The following is a 22,399-nucleotide window of genomic DNA, read 5'->3' as shown; positions in this document are numbered from 1 at the left end:
TTTGCATCCTTCCTCCCTGCATTCTGTCTTTGTTTCCTGATTTCTTTACTCCTCTTCCACCTCCGCTCTTTTCCAGTGCAGCAATGTGGGAATTAATCACCTCTTCAACCAAACCAAAGCCCGTCCTTGCAGCACTTTGACTGGATTCACTGCTCCAACTCCTGGTCTTTGGCCCTTTTTCTTACATTGAACAAACCACCATTTACTCCAATGATCTCACGTCTTCTTTAAATATACCTTTAATGGCCAGTGTGATCACTCACCATGGAGCCAGCCCATCTCTACTCCTCAGTGGAGAAGATAACATACAGTAGAACATCATAAATGTTGTAGGCTACCTGTTAACGAGGCATCCAATAAGATTCTGCCAATCGCGTACATGCGAGTGGATTACTGTGCAACATGATAATGTGTTTTGGTTGGTGTTTTCACAATCATCCTGAAAATAGATTCAATAATTTGCCATTTTGAAGAGTTGTAAAAACTACTGAGCAGTGTGTTGCCGTTTTAGAAGCCTTTTAAAGTGGGGCGGTGTTTAGCTCAGTTGGTAGAGCACCCGCCCCATGTGTTGAGGCTATTAGTCCTCACTGCAGGCGGCCCCGGTTCGAATCCCGCGTCGGGTGGCCCTATCCTGCATGTCATTCCCCCTCTCTGCCTCCCATTTCCTGTCACACTCTCAACTGTCCTATCTAATAAAGGCATGAAAAGCCAAAAAAATATACTTAAAAAAAAAGAAGAAAAGAAGCCTTTTAAAGTGAATCACTCAATCTGGACTTTGCAGATCTTTGACCATTCTTCTAATGGTGCCATAACTCGTGTTTTTCCGACCTGTGAACTCGCACCAGTTTGATCTGGTACAAGTTCACGGGTCGGAAGTTACGGGTTTGGCTGCCATTCTAGTGAATTTTCACGGGTAACAGGTTGGAAAAACACGAGTTACGGGTTGCCTGGAACACTACAAAGTCGTGAGTCGTGACTTGAAGTCGTGACTTATGGCTTCAAAACGCGTCTTGAACGCACCAACACAAGAATCAAACCTACCGCTATTTCTAAAAACACACCAACAATAGCGCCCACTGATCTGTGCTAAGACTGTTGTCATTCTTTCAGCCGTGCTGTGGCGACTAAACCCACGTTGAAGAGGTACCATGAAGTACTGAAAGTAGCCTACCGAAGTAACGGAAAATTACCTAAACCAAGTCGAGTCGAGCCGAGTCAAGCTGTGTAGAACTGTAACTGTGTAGTGTAAAAGGGCCCATGACCCATAGTTACGCTGTGTCATTAGGCGACATCTAGTGGACAAAGTGATTATGACAGGAGCAAAGCCGTTTTATGTTACGACCACCTTAACAAAAAAGGATCGTGAAACCTAAAGGAAGTAATCAGGTAGTTTTTGAGTCTAAACCTACCCAGTCATTACAGTTCATTACTGTAACCATGACAACCAAGGTCCATTACGCGGCTGCCGCTGTAGGGCGAATCTATTTCAGGAGACGACCTGTACGGTTGCTCGGGTTGAAGTACTTTGCTTTAATTTCGTATCTTCATCTTGACCTGTTGCTCAGTGTTTTTCTCATCAGCATCTGTTCATGTACGGTTCAATGGCTAAAACATTCACATTGTACACGAGTGAGTGCAGAGGACACACTCGGCTCGCTTACTGTTACATCATCAATACATGAACTTAAGTGTTTTGTGCTCCAAGGCTGTTTTCTTTATCTCTTTCCAATCTGGTGATGCAACACTGAAACCTCATTAATGTCTGGAGCACTGTACGCTACTGTGAGCTTGTTATTCATACGAGCAGCAGCATTCATTAAGACTGAACACACAATGGATGGATGGATGGATCTCTCATGCATCTCACTGAAAACTGCTGTGGTTCATTGAACAGAGCGGTGGAGACACCTGGTCAACTCAGGTGTAGCTGGAGTGGACTGGATCCCTCTGTTGTGTTTTCATGTTGTTCCGCTGTAGATCTTCTTCTTCTTCTTCTTCATCACCTTTAAAGGGATAGTTCACCCAATATTCAAATTTCACTCATTATCTACTCACCCTCATGTCAACTAAGGGCTGGGAGAAGTTTCAGAGTTATCCGTGGCTTCTCTGAGTTACAGGGGGTCTCGGCGTAGCAGTGCATGTCCATATAACCACTTTTCTTCGTAACAAAAAGACACACCAAAAAACATCCAAATACTATAATAATTTTGCATTTCGGGGCTTCAATACAAGACGGACATTACATATGAGCAGCATGGAGGTATTTGGATGTTTTTTGGTGTGTCTTTTTGTTACGAAGAAAAGTGGTATCCATTTTCAACCATTATATGGACATGCACTGCTATGCCGAGACCCCCTGTAACTCAGAGAAGCCACGGAGGACTCTGAAACTTCTCCCAGCCCTTAGTCCACATGAGGTGGCAATTTGAGTTTTGGGTGAACTATCCCTTTAACATAGATTTCTGTCTCTTTTTTCTTTACCTCTGTCTGTCTTTCCCCTTTCCCTCTGTCAGTCAATCCATCGCTCCTTCCTTCCTTTTCTTTTTCTTTCCTCCTTGACGCTCCACTGCTCCACTGAAGACACTGGTGCACTATAAAACAAAGCTGAGGTCTCTTCCTATTGGTTTTGTGCCAAAACGCAGCCCAGTCGGGTTAACCACCGGCGCGCAAAATCCATACTTCCTATTCTGTTTCACTCTCAGGAGGCTGCAGTGAGAGAAAGATGGATGGACACATGTGTGTATATGGATGGATGGATGGATGGATGCGTGTATGTTTGTATGGATGAATGGATGGATGGATGAAGATACTTGAAATATGCAGGTCCATATGTTTTGTTCACATGGGAAGGATTTTCATACCCAAGTGGATCAATGAGTGATTAGTGTCTTGTTGGGATATTGATTGGTCGTAAAAAACATACATGCACATGAACACACATGCACACACAAAGAGGAAGACTCCCTTCAAGAACGAGGTTGTCGAACTGCACTTGTTTTTGAATATACATGCAGCTATTCACTGCTATGTATGTGTGTGTTGACATATTTCACATTTCACAGATTTACAGTAGGATATTTCCATTGAGTTAAAGTACATCATGACTCCAGTGAGCATCTCCCTCTCTCTCCCCTTCCTCCCTGCTTTTACTCAATCTCTCTCACCCATTCCTTGAAACGACTCTTTCCGTCTCCCATGTGTCACATTCTCTGCTCTGATTGCACCCATTTACACTGGAAAATAGATATTTATCTTCACTTCCCAACTCATTTTCTCTCGTTTTGCTTCCTGTTTTTTTATTGTCTGACTGTTTGTACTCGTTTTCACTCTCTTTCCTGTCTTTTTGTCCTCCATCATTTCCATCGTCTGACAAGGTTGTGTGCGAAAACACAGGCTCCTCTTCTCATTTTCTTAGATTTCGCTGGCAATCGTTTTTGATTTCCTGTCACGATTGTTAGGCAGAGGAGAAGATGAGAAGAAGGAAGAAAAGAAAAGGTTAGACAAGGAAAGGAAAGAAAAGGGAAATGGATGGAATAGAAAGGAAAAGTTAAGAAATTTAACGGAAAGGGAAGGAAGTCGTAAGATAGGAAATGAAAGAAAGTTAACGGAAATAAAGAAATTCAAGGAAATACATGAACGGACCGAAGGAAAAGAACTAAAAGTGAAAGAAATCATAATGGAGGATATAAAAGAGAAAGGAAAGGAAACACCAACAGACTAACACACTAATTTGTTGTGTAATTACAGCCCTCTCTTTACTTTAAACTCCTAATTTGACTCCCGCGACTAACGCATTAAGAAAACAGCAGAAAGACACATTTCCTTCCCTTTTTCACCTGAACAGGAAGAAATAAACACAGCATCTCCTCCAGAGTTCACAGATAAAGACATAAAATTCATCCCAGGCTGGTTTGGAAAAGACAGAGCAATCAATACACATCCGAAGGGAAAAGCATTGCACACGTTCTCCTCTCTTATCTGTAACACAACATTGTTTGTGTGTCAGAGGGTAGAAGATACTGAGTCAGTTTGCTAAATATTGTCATTATTCCTCAGTGTGTGTGTTTTCTTAGGGTATTTTGTATTCCAAACGTTTCTCTTTTTCTCACATGAAAACAATTCTTAGGTGCCTTTGTTTGTGTGTTTCATGGGGAATAAACAGGACTCGAAAGCTGACAAATGGACACAAAAACAAACCATTTAGAGGTTGAAAGATCAAACAGACTCAAAGTCAAACAAATTTAAATTCTCTGTTTCACTGCAAAGGACTTAAAACTGTATTGACATTAGTAAATATGCTCCTCTTAATATCTTTAATCTATAATAATATAGCTATTCGCTTGTAGTGCCTGTGTAGCCTGCTAAAATTGGTGTTTTCTTTTTGACAAGCCTTGGAATACGTATGTTGTAGTAGTTATTGTATATTTGTATTGTTGTGTTTTATTTTGTTGTTGTAATGTATTATAACTAACTAGCATGTTAGCCAGCAGCCAAGACAAAGTACTCTCATTAACATATTGTTGAATTCTGTATTTCACGTTAGCAGTCTCAGGGTTAGTTTTGTCAGTTTGGTGTTTGTTAGCGCTCCTTCTCAATGTCCTGTTATCCACTGATTGAAACAAGCTGCTGAGATGACAGACGTCAATTAGCAACAGCTAACAACCACAGCAAATATGAAGAACCAATTTTTGATAAGCCTATAGGCTACATATTATAGCCTTGTCACTGCTGGTTATTCACATTAGTAATCTAGCAAGCAACCAAGACAACGTTACATTTTTACATTTAACATTTGGTTGGGTGGATAATGTTCAATTAGGTAGCTGTCTTCGTTAACCAGCTTCCACCCAAAAAGTGGACGCTATAGCTACCCTAGCTAACAAGTTGTCCAGTTGTCCAGTGCTTGGAACTAACACGTGTAATGTAACGCGTAAATTCTAAAATAGTAATCAGATTATAGTTACAAGCTAAGGTAACTACAGTACATTACCATTGCCGGTCCACTCCACTCCTCTCACCAACACTTTAAAGTGTTGGTGAGCTAAATAGCTAAATAGCTAGACACCAACAGTTCTAGGACACAGTCAGCCCACCCTGCCTGACCAGGTTTTTCTGTTTTGGCGGGAATGGAGTAACTAATGTAACTAGTAACACAACTAATTCCTTTTGAAATAAAGTAATTAGAACAGTAAGTATTTAATTACTTTTCCAGAGTAACTTGCCCCACACTGCAGTATGCTAACAACTGCACACTTTTTTGTTTAGGCTAGGCTACTAGCTGTCATCAGAGTGAGTCTTGTAACAACAGCTCCTTAGCAACAACCACAGTAGGAATAAACTGATGTCTGCAACTGATTGGTCAACTTAAGCCTTAAGTTGAAGTGAAAGTTGTGCAAGGATCTTATTTTTTTGTTGGACAGCACTACATATTTCATTTTTTGCTTTCCCCGCTCTCTAATCCGTCCTGGGACCTCCTCCGCACCAGTGCAGTGCTCTCATTGAAATTAATGAGGAAGAGCCGTTTACTTATGCAGTGCAGTTGCTGATCCTCCTGTCAAAACTTGGTTAAAAGAATATTGATTTCAGTTTCTTTGAGTTTGCATATGTATTTGTTAATATTGGAATGTGTGTGTGTGTGTGTGTTTGTGTGTTACTCAGAGGGAAGTGCGGTTCTGGTTTGCTACAGGAGGGGCAGGTTTCTGTCTGAGTCGGCAGCTGGCAGAGAAGATGGCTCCATGGGCCAGGTAGTTTATTATTTTTTTTCATTTTTAAGCTAATTTACCAAAGCTTTCAATTATTTACTCATTTCCAAAATAAGCCTAAATACGTTTCCCATTTAATTATGAAGTTTTTGAGACAGATTGAGTTTCCAGCCTCCTGGCAGCCACGACTTTTAGTTCATGCCACGACACTCTGAATTTGCATGGGAACGACTGAAAGCTTCCTTTAAACACAATGGCTAATCCATCTCAAGCTAAGACAATAAAAATCAGATTTAGAAGGAAAGGTTTGTTGGAAGTTGCATAGCCTAATTTAAGATTTGAGAGCCAAAAATCACATTTGCATTCCTCATCTTTGTTGTCAGAAAAGCAAACAGAAACAATCTGAATTTCACAACTTTTTTTTGCAATTGAAGATTTTTCCTGTCCAATCACTGAGCTTTTGTTTTCTGACTGGCAAACACGAGACTGCACCGACAGCTTCTTTTCTTTCAACTGCAGCCTAACTTTGGCCAAACATTAAAGCTGACTAAATGTTCACAGTGATGAATCACCACCAGGCTGAAGTAACTTTCAAGTCTCTGCAAGTTTATATTTATACTGCGCTCAAACCAGTGAGACTAATGGCTGCCCAGGGGCTAGAAGGTATAGGGACTCAAAGCTAAGAATTTACAGGCTCCTTCGGAAAAGGTCAGCAGTAACGTACGTGCAATAAATAGTTAATTGGCCAAAACATGCAAAATCATCAACATTTTCCTCTTTGGATTGAAAGTTGGGCAGTTAAGAGTTTTATTCCAAAATAAATTTCCTCCCATGACGAGAAAGAAAACAGAATTTACTCTGTGATGTGTAGATATATCAAGAACTCGGCTGTATTTTCTCAAATCTACAGTGATCAATCTGCCATTGGTTTGTTTTCTTTCCTTATTTTGTTTCAGCGGCTCCCGGTTCGAGCAGACCTCGGCCATCATCCGTCTCCCTGACGACTGCACGGTGGGTTTCATCGTGGAGAAGAGGCTCGGCATCTCCATGGTCCACTGTCCTCTATTCCACTCGCACCTGGAAAACCTGCTGCTCATCCACCACAGAAGCATCCAACACCAGGTACTGACATACACAAACACAAACACACAAATACATTATATACATACATTACATTAAATTATATTTTCTCTCCACTGCAGGTGACACTGAGTTATGGGATGTTTGAGAACAAGATGAATAGCATCGAGGTGAAAGGAAGCTTCTCTAAAGAGGACGACCCCTCCAGGTTTGTTTGTTCCCTCTGCACTGCACTCAGCTGACTGCGTCCAGTTTGAAACTCTAGTATGAACCTGGTTGTCTTGTTGAGGGTCTTAATAGTTAATAGGATTGTTGTGAGGTGATGCCAGAGTAAGGGTCAGAGTTTTTTTTTTTTTTTTTTGACTGATCAATCCTTTATGGTACAGAGAGACTCCTTTTGTAATAACTAGTAAACTTCTAGTGCCGAATCTGCAGTTCCTTAAAGGGATAGTTCACCCAAAATTCAAATTTCACTCATTATCTACTCACCCTCATGTCAACTAAGAGCTGGGAGAATTTTCAGAGTCCTCCGTTCCTTCTCTGAGTTACGGGGGGGTCTGCGCAGCAGTATTTGTCCATATAATGGTTGTGAATGGACACCAGAGCTCTTCGTCCAAAAAGACACACCAAAAAACATCCAAATACCTCCATACTGCTCGTCTGTAATGTCCCTCTTGTATTGAAGCCCCGACATGAGAAATTGTTCCGAAAAAAATTAAATAAGTCTATATTTTAAGCTTGTTTGTAGCGGAAGCTCCCAGTGTCTCAGTTCACTGCTCTGCCTGTGTAAGTGCAAATCTCACGTGATTTGCACTGACCGGCGGAACAATTTCTCATGTCGGGGCTTCAATACAAGAGGGACATTACAGACGAGCAGTATGGAGGTATTTGGATGTTTTTTGGTGTGTCTTTTTGGACGAAGAGCTCTGGTGTCCATTCACAACCATTATATGGACAAATACTGCTGCGCAGACCCCCCCGTAACTCAGAGAAGGAACGGAGGACTCTGAAAATTCTCACAGCTCTTAGTTGACATGAGGGTGAGTAGATAATGAGTGAAATTTGAATTTTGGGTGAACTATCCCTTTAAACGACCACATGAGGGCGGCTCCAACAGTGAGTCGATCCCCATAGACTCCAATGTTAAAGGAGACATATTCTGCCCCTTTTCCACCAATTAAAATAGTTCCCAGCTTAAAGACATGTCTGTGACATGCTTCGGTCAAACTACCCCAAGGAAAACAGCCCTTTTCAGAGCCGCTGGTTTCAGTGCCTGTCCCTTTAAATGCAAATGAGCCAGTACAGTACCTGTAGTCACAGGTAGGGGTGGTATTATGCAAATTTGAAAACTAATGACATCATTGTATGTCAACTGAGGGAACAGCTAGTAAAACCACATGGATTTCAACCTCGGGAGCCTAAAAATGACAGATTTCTTTTGTCAATTCTCACAGTTTGGGGGCCGGAAGTCAAAACAAACACCCAAAAAATGTCCAACCCTACATTAGAAATAAACATGTTTTGGCACACACACAAAATGGTTTCGGCCTCTACAGGTAACATCCTCCTTCATGACACCTGTAGATTAATTTTTAAATCACTTTTTAAATTTTAAAGTAAAGTTTTAAAGGTCAGGGATGCTCTGAGTGGCAGTATTTGCTTGCCACAGCAAAGTTTTGGTTTTACCTCTTTTAGCTGGGACTTCAGCAGAGTCAACGCTCTACTGAAGTCATAGAAGCTACTTCCATTGTTATTTACAGACTGTGAATCATAGCAATCTGCTGTGATTCGACTGGAAAAGTGATGTGATGTTTGCACTGCCAAAAATTACCTTGTGATTTTGTCTCCATTTTCATGCCATAGAGGAGGAATTGTACTTTTTTTCTGAACAAACTCTTATATCAGATGCTTCCTTCGCCCCAAATCTTGAGCATCTAAATGAGCATTTAATTCTACTTTAAAACCTGTGATGAGGAAATCAAATATTTAGCGCAATTGTACGTCATAAATATTTAAGACTGATTAACCTGTGCATGACATGAGCGCTTCATTGTTATGCTAAGATGCCTGTTTGCTGCAGGGCCACTTTGCTGCGAGCAGCCCGCAGCTCTCGCTTTTACCAGCGCGATGATCTGACGGTCTGAAGACGTGACACTCCTGCAGCTGGAGATCGGCTTGTTCCCTGTTCAGTCAGAGATAAAAGCAATTTGATGTAACACCACGGAGCTGCACATGTGTTTGTCTCTCCCAGTCCTTGCCCTCTTTTTGCCGTACGACCGTATCACTGCAAATGCTCCGCAGTGAGCTCTCTCCATTTGTTTCCATCCGTCGGCGTGTCGCACTGGGTTACGTTTGACATCGCCGAAGCCTCTAGAGGAGCGGGTCAGACGTTCAAAACAAAGCCGGTCAGGTTTTTCTGAACAGTAACTTTTTCTTCGTATTTGATTTTTTTCTTTGTTTACTCAGGTCTATTTGTTGGAAATAAGTTTGTTTTCACAAAAGAAAATGGGTCAAGATTGTAGCAGCAGGAGAGATGATTGATGTGATTTGAGGACAGCGACACTGAGCAGGTTCACAGACAGAATACAGATCTTCTAATGGAGAATGCTGCTACTGGTAAATGACAAGAAAACAGTGGAAAAGACTGAAGCTCTAAAACAAGTCATTTAAGACAGTTTTTACTAGTCCATTAGATCGTAACCAGAACAAAATCAAGATGTTACTGTAGTTTACTTAATGTTAAAGGGATAGTTCAACATTTTAGCAAATTGGCCCATTGCCATAATCCCTATACTCCTAGTAGGTTTGTTACCTTTAATTGTCGGTGCAAGCTATTTTTAGATCGGTGGAGCAGAACCGTGAGCTGCTCAGAGCTACGCTACGGAGGCTCAAGGGATTTCTTGGTTTCCCTCATCAAACTCATCAAATACACAATCCAACAACTCCAAAACGCTCTGGTGGACAAGTTGTGACCTGCACATTCACCACGCTATGAGATAATAACAGAATGTTATGAGACAGAGTTGTTTTAGAGGTAAATTCATGCAAAACCGCTGATGCACGTTTTAGAGTTGTTGGATTGTGTATTTGATGAGTTTGATTAGGGAAACCAAGAAATCCCATTAGCCTCCGTAGCGTAGCTCGGAGCAGCTCGCGGCTCTGCTCCGCCGTTCTAAAACTAGCTTGCACCGACAAATAAAGGTAACCAACCTACTGCTATGACTATAGCAATTATGGCAATGGCCCAATTTGCCAAAATGTTGAACTATCCCTTTAATGTTCACATGTGCTTCACTGTGGCCAATGGTTGATTTATTTATTGAACTACTGTTATTTATTTATTTTTTTTGTTTTACATATCACACATCATGTGTCTGCTAAAGGTCTGTCCGTTTGAACTTCCGTTCATGTTCTATTTTCTTCCGCTATTATTTTGTAGTTAAATTCACTAATAGGAAGTGATTCTGTGGGAACTGTTGGAGATCTAAGATGTTCACTGACGATAATGCGTGGGTGCTTGTGTTTGTCATTCACTCTCATCATGAATTAAAGAGTCAGGTGCAGGTAGATTCTCTATTTGGAGCTAAACGGGAACTCCCCAATGTTGTATAAAAAAAAAATAAATAAATAAAAAGGAAAAAATCTGATGAAAGAGCAGAGCTTCTGTTCTATGAGGTCACATTGGTCTTTAAGGAGTCATTACTGCAGCGCATTGACAGTGCAGCACTTCTTAAGTGACTGTATGTTAGATATGTGTTGTACAATGATAATAATTGTAATCATAGGATATCTGCCCAATACTTGAGTCCAATGATAAATGATAATGGATAAAAGTAAATCTCACAATGTTAAAAAAAACAACAACCTTCAAAACTAAAGTAAAAACTGTGCCTGAGTCAGAACCGGCAGAAACACGGCAGAGAAAACCTCTCTCCTGCTCTCAAGGCCAGAAATGCTGAATTAATTCAAATCGGTAAAAGAAAATTTCAGGATGCACACGAAATACTAATCACTAGTTCTTTTGCTCCAGTTTCTTCTTTCTGCTCAATTTTCTTAAAAACAGACAAACAAACTTCTTAACAAGATTTTTCTGCGACAAGAACCAACCATCCGATTAAGAGGAAAGAAAAAACATAATCTTCTTGCCAGAGGTAAAACAAAAAAAATCCTAAAGAAGCATAAACATTGTGGTGTCTAATGGTTTTTACTACATGAGATGTTCATTAGATGCTGCCGAAGTATTTTTAGCTGCTTAGTGTCAGATCATCAGTATCGGTGCTGTCGCAGTCTCTACAGGCTGCTGACAGAGGACGAGACAAAGTCATAGTAACTTAATGTTCCCCCCTTTTTAAAAACACAGCAGAAGCCAACACACAGACCCCACAGTTCAATACCACACTGATATATGGACTCAAAATGAGCAACAGTGCTGCTCTCCTCTTATTTTTCATTATCACTGAGCTGGAAATCCTGTTGGTTGTCAAGGATACAGAGGATGTGATTCAACTGAGTTCAACCTGTGACGTCGATATGTCAATAAGTGCAAGTTAGACTAAGTGGTTGAGAGGTTGATTTATTTTATTTATTTATATTTTTTTTAAACTGCAGATATCTTGACTTGGACTCTTGATTTGGACATTTTCAAAACAACCAGACTCTTTCCTGACTCTGTCCAAACAAGCTGTGCACTTTTTCCCCCCCGATATCCTGGTGGCTTTGGGGTTTAAGACGCTGACAATGAAATTCCAATGTCACAGTTTTAAGTGTAGCCTCAGGCCTTCTGTTGTATCGCATTAAGAGTGCAGCATATTTTTTGTCTGACCCTGAAAGATATTCCATTTTTTATGTTGAAACCAAACCAAACGAACCTCTCAAACTGGAAAAAATTAAACAAAGCTCCAAAAACCTGCAGTTCCTCAAATGGCCACTAGAGGTCGGCAACAAACGTTGACCTCCAATGTTAAAATGTCCAACTAACAGCAGAAATAAACATGTTGAGACGTTCTTAAAGTCCCCTTAAAGAGGCATTTTAAAATTTGTAAAAATGCTCTGCTATGACTATTTTTTATTAAAATTGCTTTCCCACAAAAAAGTTGTTTAAAAAAAGCACAAAAAGCTCCCAAATAGGTTAAAAACACGTCTACTATTTCTCCCTCATTGAAAAATCCAGATTCTATGAATATTCATGAGTATGCAAATGCATCATGACTCGCGCCCGCCCACCACCACTGTGTTGTATCGGCGGTGCGCGTTAACGGGGCAGGGGAAATGGAGGAGCGAAACACAAAACACGAGGTTTGCACCAGGGTTCAAACCCTGGCCTACTCCATACAAGGCGGCGACTAAACCTCTGGGCCACGGCAACTAATGATAACATGTTTGAACATCTAGCTGTGTAAGTAGATCACATCACAGTGAACAACAAATGAGATGCAAACAGAATCAACGGGATTGGTTGCTAGTTTCGTGACGCATGAAAACTGACTCCAATTAGAAAAATTGAATCCAGTTTTTTCAGACTCTGGTTTTGAAACTGCATTTTCAAGTCTAAAATGCTCAATTTTAATTAGCAATTTTGCTCCTGAAATGCCTTGTAGCAGAGCCCACACACTAAATTGACATGTTAATAATTTCAAAAAGGGCATTTTTGGTTTAGGAGGTCTTTAAGGTTCAAACAATGTGCAGAAGTCCCTCCTTCACACAAGCCCCGCCCCCTTTTGCCCATATTTGGATTAGAAGAGAAGTTAGGAGGCGGAGTCAGGCACTGCCAAGATGGCAACGGTGCAGCAGCTCCGCTCTGAGCTTCAGAAACCTGTGGGTGACATTATTTACAGTCTATGCTCCCAATCCAACCTCTATTTTTATTTATTTATCACCCTCTATATCTCATCTCTGCTCTTTTCTCACATAACAAACCACCCCCTGTATAGATAGATAGATAGATAGATAGATAGATAGATAGATAGATAGATAGATAGATAGATAGATAGATAGATAGATAGATGCGACTTTATTGACCCCAAAGGATATCCAACAGTAGTCAGCTGCTCTCACACACAATAAAAACATACATAAAATAGAAATCAAGGTCAAATAATCCGTTTGATAAAACATAGATGAAAAATGTATCATTAAAAGTCATTCAAGTGTCCAGCTCAAATAGTGCTCTAATGCACCGCACCATAAAGTGCCATAGAGAGTATGAAGTATAGTATGTACTAAAGGAATATGTGCAAACAAATATGTTAATATTTAATAATAAACTGCATCAAACATACAAGCACAAGCACATCAAATAAACATCAAACACATCACTGACGCTGGCTACCAAGAGTTCTCAACATCAAACACATCTCTGAGTTATTGTTATCATTATTATTATTATTATGATCATTATCATTCATGGTGCTCGTGTCCTCCACAGGTTTAAGACCGTCCACTGCATGTTGTATCCCTTCACCAGCTGGTGTCCCTGAACTCCTCATTAAGGACTACAACTCCCAGAAACACACAGGACAAGGCTCCCTCACCCTGAGGGACTAAGGGATTTACTTGGAAATGGCACCGTGTGTCTAAACGACAAACCAAAACTGATGGATTCAGTTTGAATGGAACAGTATTAGCTGCAGGAGTCACAGGTGGAGACGGGATGTGAAGATGAACTGTTGCTGAAGAAAATTGTGAATTTTCGCTTCTTTTTGTTTGTTTGTTTGTTTGTTTGTTTGTAGCAAAAGCACTTCAGAAAAAAAAAAAGCAGGTCTTGATTTATTTTTATTGAAGCTTCATGAAATTGTTTTGTAGGAAAAATGAACAAAAATGTAAATGAAATGATTTATTTTTGACATTTTACATAAATCTCTGTGCACTTTGATTTGATTTTACGCGTGTTGTTCTTGTTTTTCTTTATAAGCAGCAAAAATCTTCAGCGTTTCTAAAGGCTGATGATTAAATCTGCGAACAGGCCGACTGTCCCCACCGGGCCTGAGTTATCTTCAGGTGTTGCTGAGGTAGAAGGAGCTGAATTTATTTCTGTTTTTATTGATTGAATGTGTGCGGCCTCCTCCTCCTCCTCCTCTGCTGTGTGTGTGTGTGTGTGTGTTTTTATGAAGGGGATGGCGTCCTTGTGCCTATGAAGTCTGCAGACAATGAACCGTCCTGACCCACATCTCTCTCCTCGTCCAAACCTTCTGTCCTCCCTCCCTGGCTTTTCTCGCTCTCTACCTTCGTCCCTCCACCCCTCCATCTGTCTCTCTCTCCCTCCTCCCTCCTTCCCTCTGTTTACTCAGGTCTTATCCGCAATAGCTGCTGCTGCTGCTGCTGCTTCAAGGCCATGGCTGCAAGTAAAATGAACTTCCTCCTCTCCTCATCCCAATTGCCTCATTTCTTTTTTCTCTGAGAAAAAAAAACATAGCACAACAACAAACCACTAAGAACATGAAGAAGGTCACAGCTTACATGCCTGAAACCTGTTGCTGGCAATGATGAGAAAAAAGAAATAGAAGGAGAAGAAAAAGAAAAAAGAAACTCACATCATATTTACAGACAAATCTCATCACGGTGGACGGGTCGAGGTCGGGTTCGGGGGTTCGGGGGGTCGGGGTCAGATCGAGAATACAAATAATTCCACAAAAACATTCACAGAAGCAAATGCTGGCGCAAGGAATAGAAGGCAGAGGCCGTGTGCGTGGCGTCTCTGCAGAGAGATGACACCGCGCTGCCGGCGGGCGGCCGCTGGGTCGCTTGTTTGCTGTGAATGGAGACGTGATGAATACAGATACGCTGCTGAATACGTCTGGGGCCGACCTTCTGTGGAGTGGAGGGAGAATCTGTGTGTGTGTGAGTGTGTGTGTGGAAAACACACCAGGTGTCGCATGGAGTCGTGGATGTCTGATTGAAGGCTGAGGGTTTTTAAAACGTGCAGAATCGATTCATGGAACGATGCTTATTGTGGTCGTCGCTTCAAGGTGTTTCAGGTTTTAATGAAGGTAAAGTAAGATGTCACTAGTGGTTATGAAGGGTTTCCTGTGAGGAACATTGTTGTCTTACAGTATGTCCTTTACACAACCTGTTGTCACCATTACCATGTTCAATAGCGTGCTAACCTTTGCTAATTAGCACTGGAATGGATGATAACAATTGTGAACTGAGAATGGCAACCAACCTTACGGTGGCGATACAGGAGGAATCAGGCGATTAGGATCCATACGTCTTGGTACCATGAATATGTGTGCACTATTTTATACAAGCTCATCTATTATGAAGTTAGATACCTTTATTCATTTGATATAATTGGGTTATTAGCAGTTTCGGTAAAGTGAGGAGATAAGGAGTCGTGTGATCTGAGGAACGTGACTATCTGTTGAAAATATTATTGAAATCCACCACAGCAGACTGATGGAAAGCTGCACTGCTAACATTGCTAAAATAATGGAAAAGCATTTCATAATAATATATAATTACTATATACTTTTCTGTCTATTTACTTGCTCTTTTTTTAAATTTAATGTCTTGTAAATATTTTTAACTCATTGAGTGCCAACCACGTAATTTCTCGTTTTTCGTTCCCATGCGTTGAGTGCCAAAAACGAAATTTTTCGTTTTTTGCTTTTTTTTTTAATTATGAAAATAGACACTTTAATACACATTATATGTAAATTTGGGGACTCTACGACGAGGAGAACTGAAATAGATGACGATCAAAGTCACATGACAGCTCATGATCTGGAAGTTTTTATCATAACTCAGCTTCTGCAAACGGAGTTCTGCATGCAGATGCAGCAGCTGCTCCGCTGCTGCTCCGCTCTCACCCGCGAGGCTGCAGCAGCTGGGAGCTGAACCAGGAAGCTCTCAGCCCACTGTCCCGCCCGGTCTTCATCTGGAGCAACACCGTGTCCTCCCCAAAGTCCTCCCGCCGTAAAATCTGATGGTCTCTGGACCAAAGCAGACCGGCACCACCGACCCGTACCACAGACGGACCGCGACCACCGGCGGGACCGGTGTTCGCGAGCCGCTGTGGCCGGCAGAGCCTCACGTTCCGCGGCGAGAGGCTGTGACACGGCACGGTGCGTCTGTGTTATTGTTGTTTAGTGGCGCCCCCCCCGCCCCCGATGGTGGTTTTGTGAATAGAACAACAATTGTTGTGTATATTTATCTTATACGAGCCCTTTGATCCAGAAATGCGAGTGTCTGAAGAGCGACAGACACAAACAGAGCACCTTTCATAAAAGACGCTCTATCTCCTTTTCTAGAAAAAAAGGAGGGATTTTGGTGAAACCCAGCCATGTTTAGCTTGACTTTTCTCAGGAACGGAGGCACGTAGAAACAAACGGTTTGTGGCCATTTGAAGGATAAAGTTAAACCTTTCAAATGAGCTACAGTATGTGTTGGTGGCAATAATATAGAATACACTATGGCTCTAAAATAAAAAGTCAAATATGGTCTAATTTGCCGGTACACTTGACTAAAACTTTGGAAAGGAGCGCGGCACTCAATGAGTTAATATTAAAGGGGAACTATACAATTCCAGTCACTTTTTTGCTGTTTTGCTAACCCTCCTCATGGCCATGTGCATTTGTTTACAATGACGCCGGCAAGAAATCAAACGATAGTGTGACGACTTCAAACAGGAAGGAGGACTCAAATGCTTCACTCAAAGGAAATTTATTTAACAAAAAACGCTCTCAAGGAGGATGATAAAGGGCAACAAGAAACGCTCACTTGGAGGACAGAATGAAACGTGGCTTCTCGGGCTGCATGACAGTGACTCTGACAGGACAAAACGAACTGACACAAGACAAGGGAGACAAGGACTATTTGAACATGAGGTAAGGGGACACAGGTGGAACCAATCAGGGGTGGGGTTGACAATCACAACGGAGGGAAGGCACACAAAGGGAGGAAGTCAGGATCTGAAACAAGAGGGAAAAGGTGAGTACAAAATAAAACAGGAAGTGCATGACAGGACGGGACATGAGTGACTTGACTAAATTAAAACATAAAGGACCAACACATGACACTAATCAAGACATATCATAAGCTAAACAAAATTAACAAATTTGACGAAACATAACAGATAGAGCAGAAGATAACGTTATATATCATATACGATGTGTATATTTGTGTAGTCTTATTTGTCATAAACAAGAGATTACCGGTTATGGGGCGCTTTGTGTGGCGGTGCCGCAGAGACGAGAGCTGGGATCGGAGGCTCTGATCTTACAAGGTTGGTTTTCAGCCAAGAGACGCTAGGTGGAAGGCAGAGAGCCTCCATTCTCCCTGGAACTAGTTACAAGTCATTGATTTAACCATCACAGTTACTCCAAAGCTGTTTAATTAAGGTAAAAAATCCTGCACAGTTCCCCTTTAATAAAGCCCTAATGAAGTTTCATAACTTTTAGCATGCTTTAGAGCCTGGTGTTGGAGGCTAGCACCAACTATCCATGTATCGTTTGCTGCTGTGAGAGGTTTTCAGGGTAATTGGTAAATAGCCTTGTTTCATATTGTGTTTTTTTGTTGTCTGAATGACTCAACACTTAGTTTTATAGTTTTCTCTGCAAGTCACATTCACACATTCACACACTTTTCTAACAGTAACACACAGATGGTTCATCACATGGGGCAAATTATAGATTAAAGCCACTTTAATACACAGACTGGAGGAACTGGAACTGAAGCGCTGTTTTGTTGTTTGTGGCGTCTTTATGACTTTTTCGAGCCCTTGAACGAGAGAGTCTCACTTTTATAGCACCTCACCTCCTTTTTTTCACACTTGAACAGTTTTTAATTGATCCGATTAGTTGATGTGCGTGAATGTCAATTATATTTTCTGTGTGCGTTGCAATGTGATTAGTTCAGTTGTAACACTGTTACCACTCCCAGTAATGAGCTGGGAGCCCAGATGTGCAGCAGCATGTTTTACTTCTAATCAGCTCTCACAGAAACACTGTCATTGTGGAATATGAAGACAATAGTCCAACTAAAGCAGGAAAGAAAAAAAACCCCTGAAAAATCTGGAGAAAAAAAGGTGTTAAAAAGTAATTTAGGAACTTGTCTATCATCTCTCCATTTCACCTCATCGAAAAAATGTTTTTCAAAGAACTAACCCTCACCTCAATCCTGTCAGTGTCTAGATGAGTTCATGTTGAGGTCTTGGTTGTGAATGTGCATCAGTTGCCTTGAAATAACTTTATTTTTTACTTATCTCATCTGAATTGGTAGCAAAAACATGAAAGTTAAAGGCATGACCATTGTCCAAACGTCACTGTTGTACCTGTTTTCACATGTTTACAGACACGGGGTTGTACATAACCAGTGAGAAAACAGATTAGCAGTGGAAGGAAACTAATGAGGTTTTATTTTCTAAAGTATGAAATTTTAAATTGGAGGTGAGTTTTCACAAATGATCTTGCTCAAGAAAAGAAAATAACCCCAGGAAATCAAGGACAGATTGGAAACCACTTTTTCTTGATGATATTAAAACCTTAAATCTCAGTGTTGTCAAGGTAACATGTTTTGTTTAGCTATTTGATACCTGATATTTTGCTGTTGGTCATTTGCTCATAATCTTCTTAAATGGACAGAAGCTTCCTGAAATTAATCATATTGACTGAGAAGGTTGTGTCTTCATTGCTGTTGCTCTTACTTGGCAGAATATCAACAGAAATGGAGCCAAAATTTTTCAAAGCTGCAGATTTTTTGTTTTCAAAATCAAACATGAAGATATACTGAGGCTAAAAGTGTCTTCAGCTTTGGTCCTGTGTTTTATTTTTTATTTATTTTATTTTACAGCAACTACAGTTGCATCTGATGATGGACCTGGGAATGATTTATGGATATTAATCTTGCAAAAGGTGTTCACACCCTGCACCTCTAACGACTTGAGGTTCCTTTGATATACAGCGTGCACGTAGTATGTCTTTCATGTGCATTCCTACAAGCTGGCGAGCCCGTTGTGTCCTAGAATGTGAAAATGATATTCCTGCATCCTCCTTCTTTCCCTCCCTCCCTCCCTCCATCCCTCTCTCCCTCCCTCTGTGTTTTGTCTGTGTCCCTCGTACAATAAATTTATGACCTCGGCTGTCCATAAACAGGACTGAGTGTGGTTGCAGAGGACCAGGTCAATTGGTGGCAGAGTGTTACAGCTGTCAGAGGAGCGCTCCCTCGCTTCCCCTCTGTCCATCACATTAAATCGACAGGGGCTTGTAAAGGACAGCTGGGTGGAAATGGATGCCTGGGAAAGAATAAAATGATGGAGGAGGTGACGGAGGCAGCAGAGGAGCAAGAGGAAGGTAGAGCTTAGAAATAAAAATGCTGCGAATGCTGAAAACCCTTAAGTTTATTTTTTCATTACTGCATGAGACTAATTTGACCGATTCATTTTTGTGAATTAGTTGTTGTTGTTCAACAGGTTGCCGATAGATCGTTGGAGTGGTCCATTTGTCTCCTTAAACCACGAGGGGGCCGTTCACCACCGTCGTCCATCAGCTGCCATCACAGCTTAGAAAATTGTAGAGCTTCATCTTCCACCAGCCACTGCTCCACCCACCGATGTTGGCTGCTTGTCATAGTTTGGGCTCCAGTGAAGGGACAGGACGCTGCAACATACAAACATGTTGACCTCCAACTTAAAGGAGAATTCCGACCATTTTTGACCCCTAAATCGTTGTCCTGATGGTCACCCAGTGTTGGGGGGGAGCAAAAAACACGACTAAAATTGATGCAGGCAAACCGGAGTTACACCATGGCTAGACAGCACTAGGGATAGCCACAACGCTAACCCATGGGGGCAATTCTTTCAACCACAACAACACTCAAAAAACAATCAAATATCTATGGTACATGACTCAAATCCATAGAGACACCACTGAACTCATATAGTGTACAGTATAAACAGTGTAAACTTTGTGTTTTTGCATGTCGTCATTCAGGGGGTTAGGGTTAGGGTTAGATAGCCTAACTCTGAAACATCCTGGAAAGACATTACTATCCGATCGCAGAGCGCCTGCTCTCCCCGCCACAGAAACAAACACTTTTTCCTTGTTGTGATGATTTCTTTACAAAAATAAATGGTCTGAGATATTATGGACATTACCACTGCACTGCTCGACCGTTCATTTTGATGTGAAGCAACAGTGTGTAATCTCAGCCTTTGCCTGCATCAATTTTAGTCATGTTTTTTGCTCCCCCCAACACTGGGTGACCATCGGGAAAACGATCAAAAAGGGATCAAAAATGGCCGGAATTCTCCTTTAAGCTGTGTCCGAAATCAGAGGCCTTATGTTTGGATGTTTGATTTAAAGACTGATGGTGTTGAAGGATCCTCCTTTCATCCTGAAGATACTTGGTTGCTGGTAATGCAAACAGACATAGAGCCCAAGGATTACACTTACAGTAATTTTTTATTTTTATTTTTATTTTTTAATTAATTTTTAATTTTTGGTGGCCCATTATTATTAGTATTGTTATTGTTTTTGCTGGTTTAATTGCCCTGTGGAATGCTCTGTAAAGCACATTGCGCTTCCACACGGAATGAAATGTGCTATATAAATAAAGTTTGCTTGCTTGCTTGCTAATGTTGGTACTGGGTTTCAGCTCAGTCAAACAGCTCATGGTACAACGTTTAAAACCTCAATATTGTTGCTAGGTGACTGGATGCATGCGTCTCGGTTTGGCCTTCAACCTCTCTGAAGGGCCACGACTGCAACCTCTGAAGGATAGGGACCCTTGAAGTGGGCAGCAGCTTTATTGGTATCAGTATTTGGAAACAAATGAAGCAATGATGTGTTGTGGCAGAACACGACCCCATCAGCTAGGACCTCAGCTGTGATCCAGACCTTATCTAGTACCAACATCGGTGCCTGGCCTCACCAATGCTCTTATGGCTGAATTGGATCAAACTTGTCCATCTTGACACACTGAGAATGAGGTTTGGATTATTTCTCATGGATCTGGAACAGCATTTTCAACAATGGTCATGGATGCAGTGTTCAGGGGTCGCTTGGTTCTGGACATTGAGATTGTCAAGCAAAGCATCAAGAGGTTGACAGCATCAATTTTAAAAGGAAAGTGTTGACCAGATTATACAGTGCAAACCCCAAAATATGGCAACTACACTGCAAAAAACTAAAAAATCTTACCAAGAATATTTGTCTTATTTCTAGTCAAAACAAATCTCACTATAATTAAAACAAGACTCATCACATAAAAAGTAGCTTGCTTTTAGACACTTAAAAAAAACTTCTTTCAAGCATATTTTCACTTAAAATAAGCATAAAAAATCTGATAGTGGAGCAAGTTTTTCTTCCTTATTACAAGCACAAAAAACTTGCTTTCACTGGCAGATTTTTCTACTTATTTCAAGTGAAAATTTGTTTGAAACAAATGAAAATTATCTAAAAACAAGTAGATTTTTAGGTGATTATTTAAAGTGGAAAGAGATTAGTTTTGACTAGAAATGAGACATTTTGACAAGAAAGAAGACTTTGATTTTTTGCAGTACCTACCTTTAAATTTGTCTCAGCCTCTAAGAGATCCTAAAAACTCATTGTCCAAACTCACTGCAGGGATGTACGTATCATAAATAGTCAACTTGTAAATGGTAGATAACGTCTGTATCTAGTGATTTCGTATCATATACTGACGAAATCTAAATGGAGGATATGGAAGAAAACAACAAACTATTGAGATACTGCAATGCTTCACCTGCTTTGACATGTGCTGTAGCATCATTTTGGTTCTTTTTTTTTTTTTTTTTGCTTTTCAGTTTGGGCATGAAAGCTGAAAACAAAACTTTGAAAAGCACTGAGCATTTACAGGTTTTTGGAGAATTTCTTCATCTGTCTTGATGTTTTATTCAGTCCGTCAGCTCTGCTCTGCACTCTGTGCTTTTCAAAGAAGCTTTATTGACAGGAATGTCAAATATTAGCAATTCTGCAACTATATGAACTGTTTGTGTGCTGCATCAGCCTCTCTGCAGCCTGCATGCCTCCCTCTATCATCTCATTTCTGTCGTTTGTTTCAATCTTCAGTCTTAACCCTCCAATTTCTGATGATTGCTCTGTGTCACTCTCTTTATTCCTCCAATCTGATTTCATCTTTTGTTTTCAGTCTCAGCTGTTCTTCCAATCGCCATCCCATTGTCTCTTTGCCTCCATGTCTCTGCCATAGTATCTCTCCTCTCTCCTCCTGCAAGTGCTGAACTTAATGGAAAGATGTCAGGCATAGCAGGTGTGACTGGGCTGCGAGCCACCATCTTTTTCCCTCTTCTTCTTCTTCCTCGTGTGACATCGGACAGATTTGCAGGGGTGGAAAAACGATGTGAAAACTTGTTTACTGCTACTCAACATTTGCCAGCTGTGAAACATCTTAGCAATTTGGGCATTCAAGTGAAAATATAATGAGTGAACTCACTGTTACAGTAATAAACACAGCAGAGATGCTAGATTTTGATAAGATTAGACCCTCAGCAAGTTTTAAAAAACAACAGTTCAATATTTTGCGAATTACACTTACAGTACTCTGTTTACTTACAAGATTTACAAGATTTAAAGGTCTCACATTGTGTAAAAGTAGGTGGCTGTGTTTTCTTTGATTATAAAATATGCCTAGGCTCTGTGTTG

General features: G+C 40.9%; 1 protein-coding gene across 1 annotated transcript in view; it reads left to right on the top strand.

The window, feature by feature from the left end:
- The window catches only part of mfng (MFNG O-fucosylpeptide 3-beta-N-acetylglucosaminyltransferase), a 28,329-nt gene extending 14,909 nt beyond the window's left edge, over positions 1 to 13,420 (top strand). Inside the window, exons 5-8 of the mRNA XM_085785649.1 lie at positions 5,659 to 5,744; positions 6,659 to 6,824; positions 6,905 to 6,990; positions 13,207 to 13,420. Of these exons, the coding sequence (XP_085641775.1) occupies positions 5,659 to 5,744; positions 6,659 to 6,824; positions 6,905 to 6,990; positions 13,207 to 13,258 (390 nt within the window). The 3' untranslated portion in view covers positions 13,259 to 13,420. The remainder of the gene's footprint in view (positions 1 to 5,658; positions 5,745 to 6,658; positions 6,825 to 6,904; positions 6,991 to 13,206) is intronic.
- The last annotated feature ends 8,979 nt before the right edge of the window (positions 13,421 to 22,399 follow it).

Source organism: Trachurus japonicus, chromosome 1 (genome assembly GCF_045865225.1).
Source record: "Trachurus japonicus isolate A0001 chromosome 1, Traja_1.0".
NCBI lineage: Eukaryota > Metazoa > Chordata > Actinopteri > Carangiformes > Carangidae > Trachurus > Trachurus japonicus.
The sequence above is the reverse complement of the archived record's forward strand: the minus strand, read 5'-3'. Positions and strand labels throughout refer to the sequence as shown.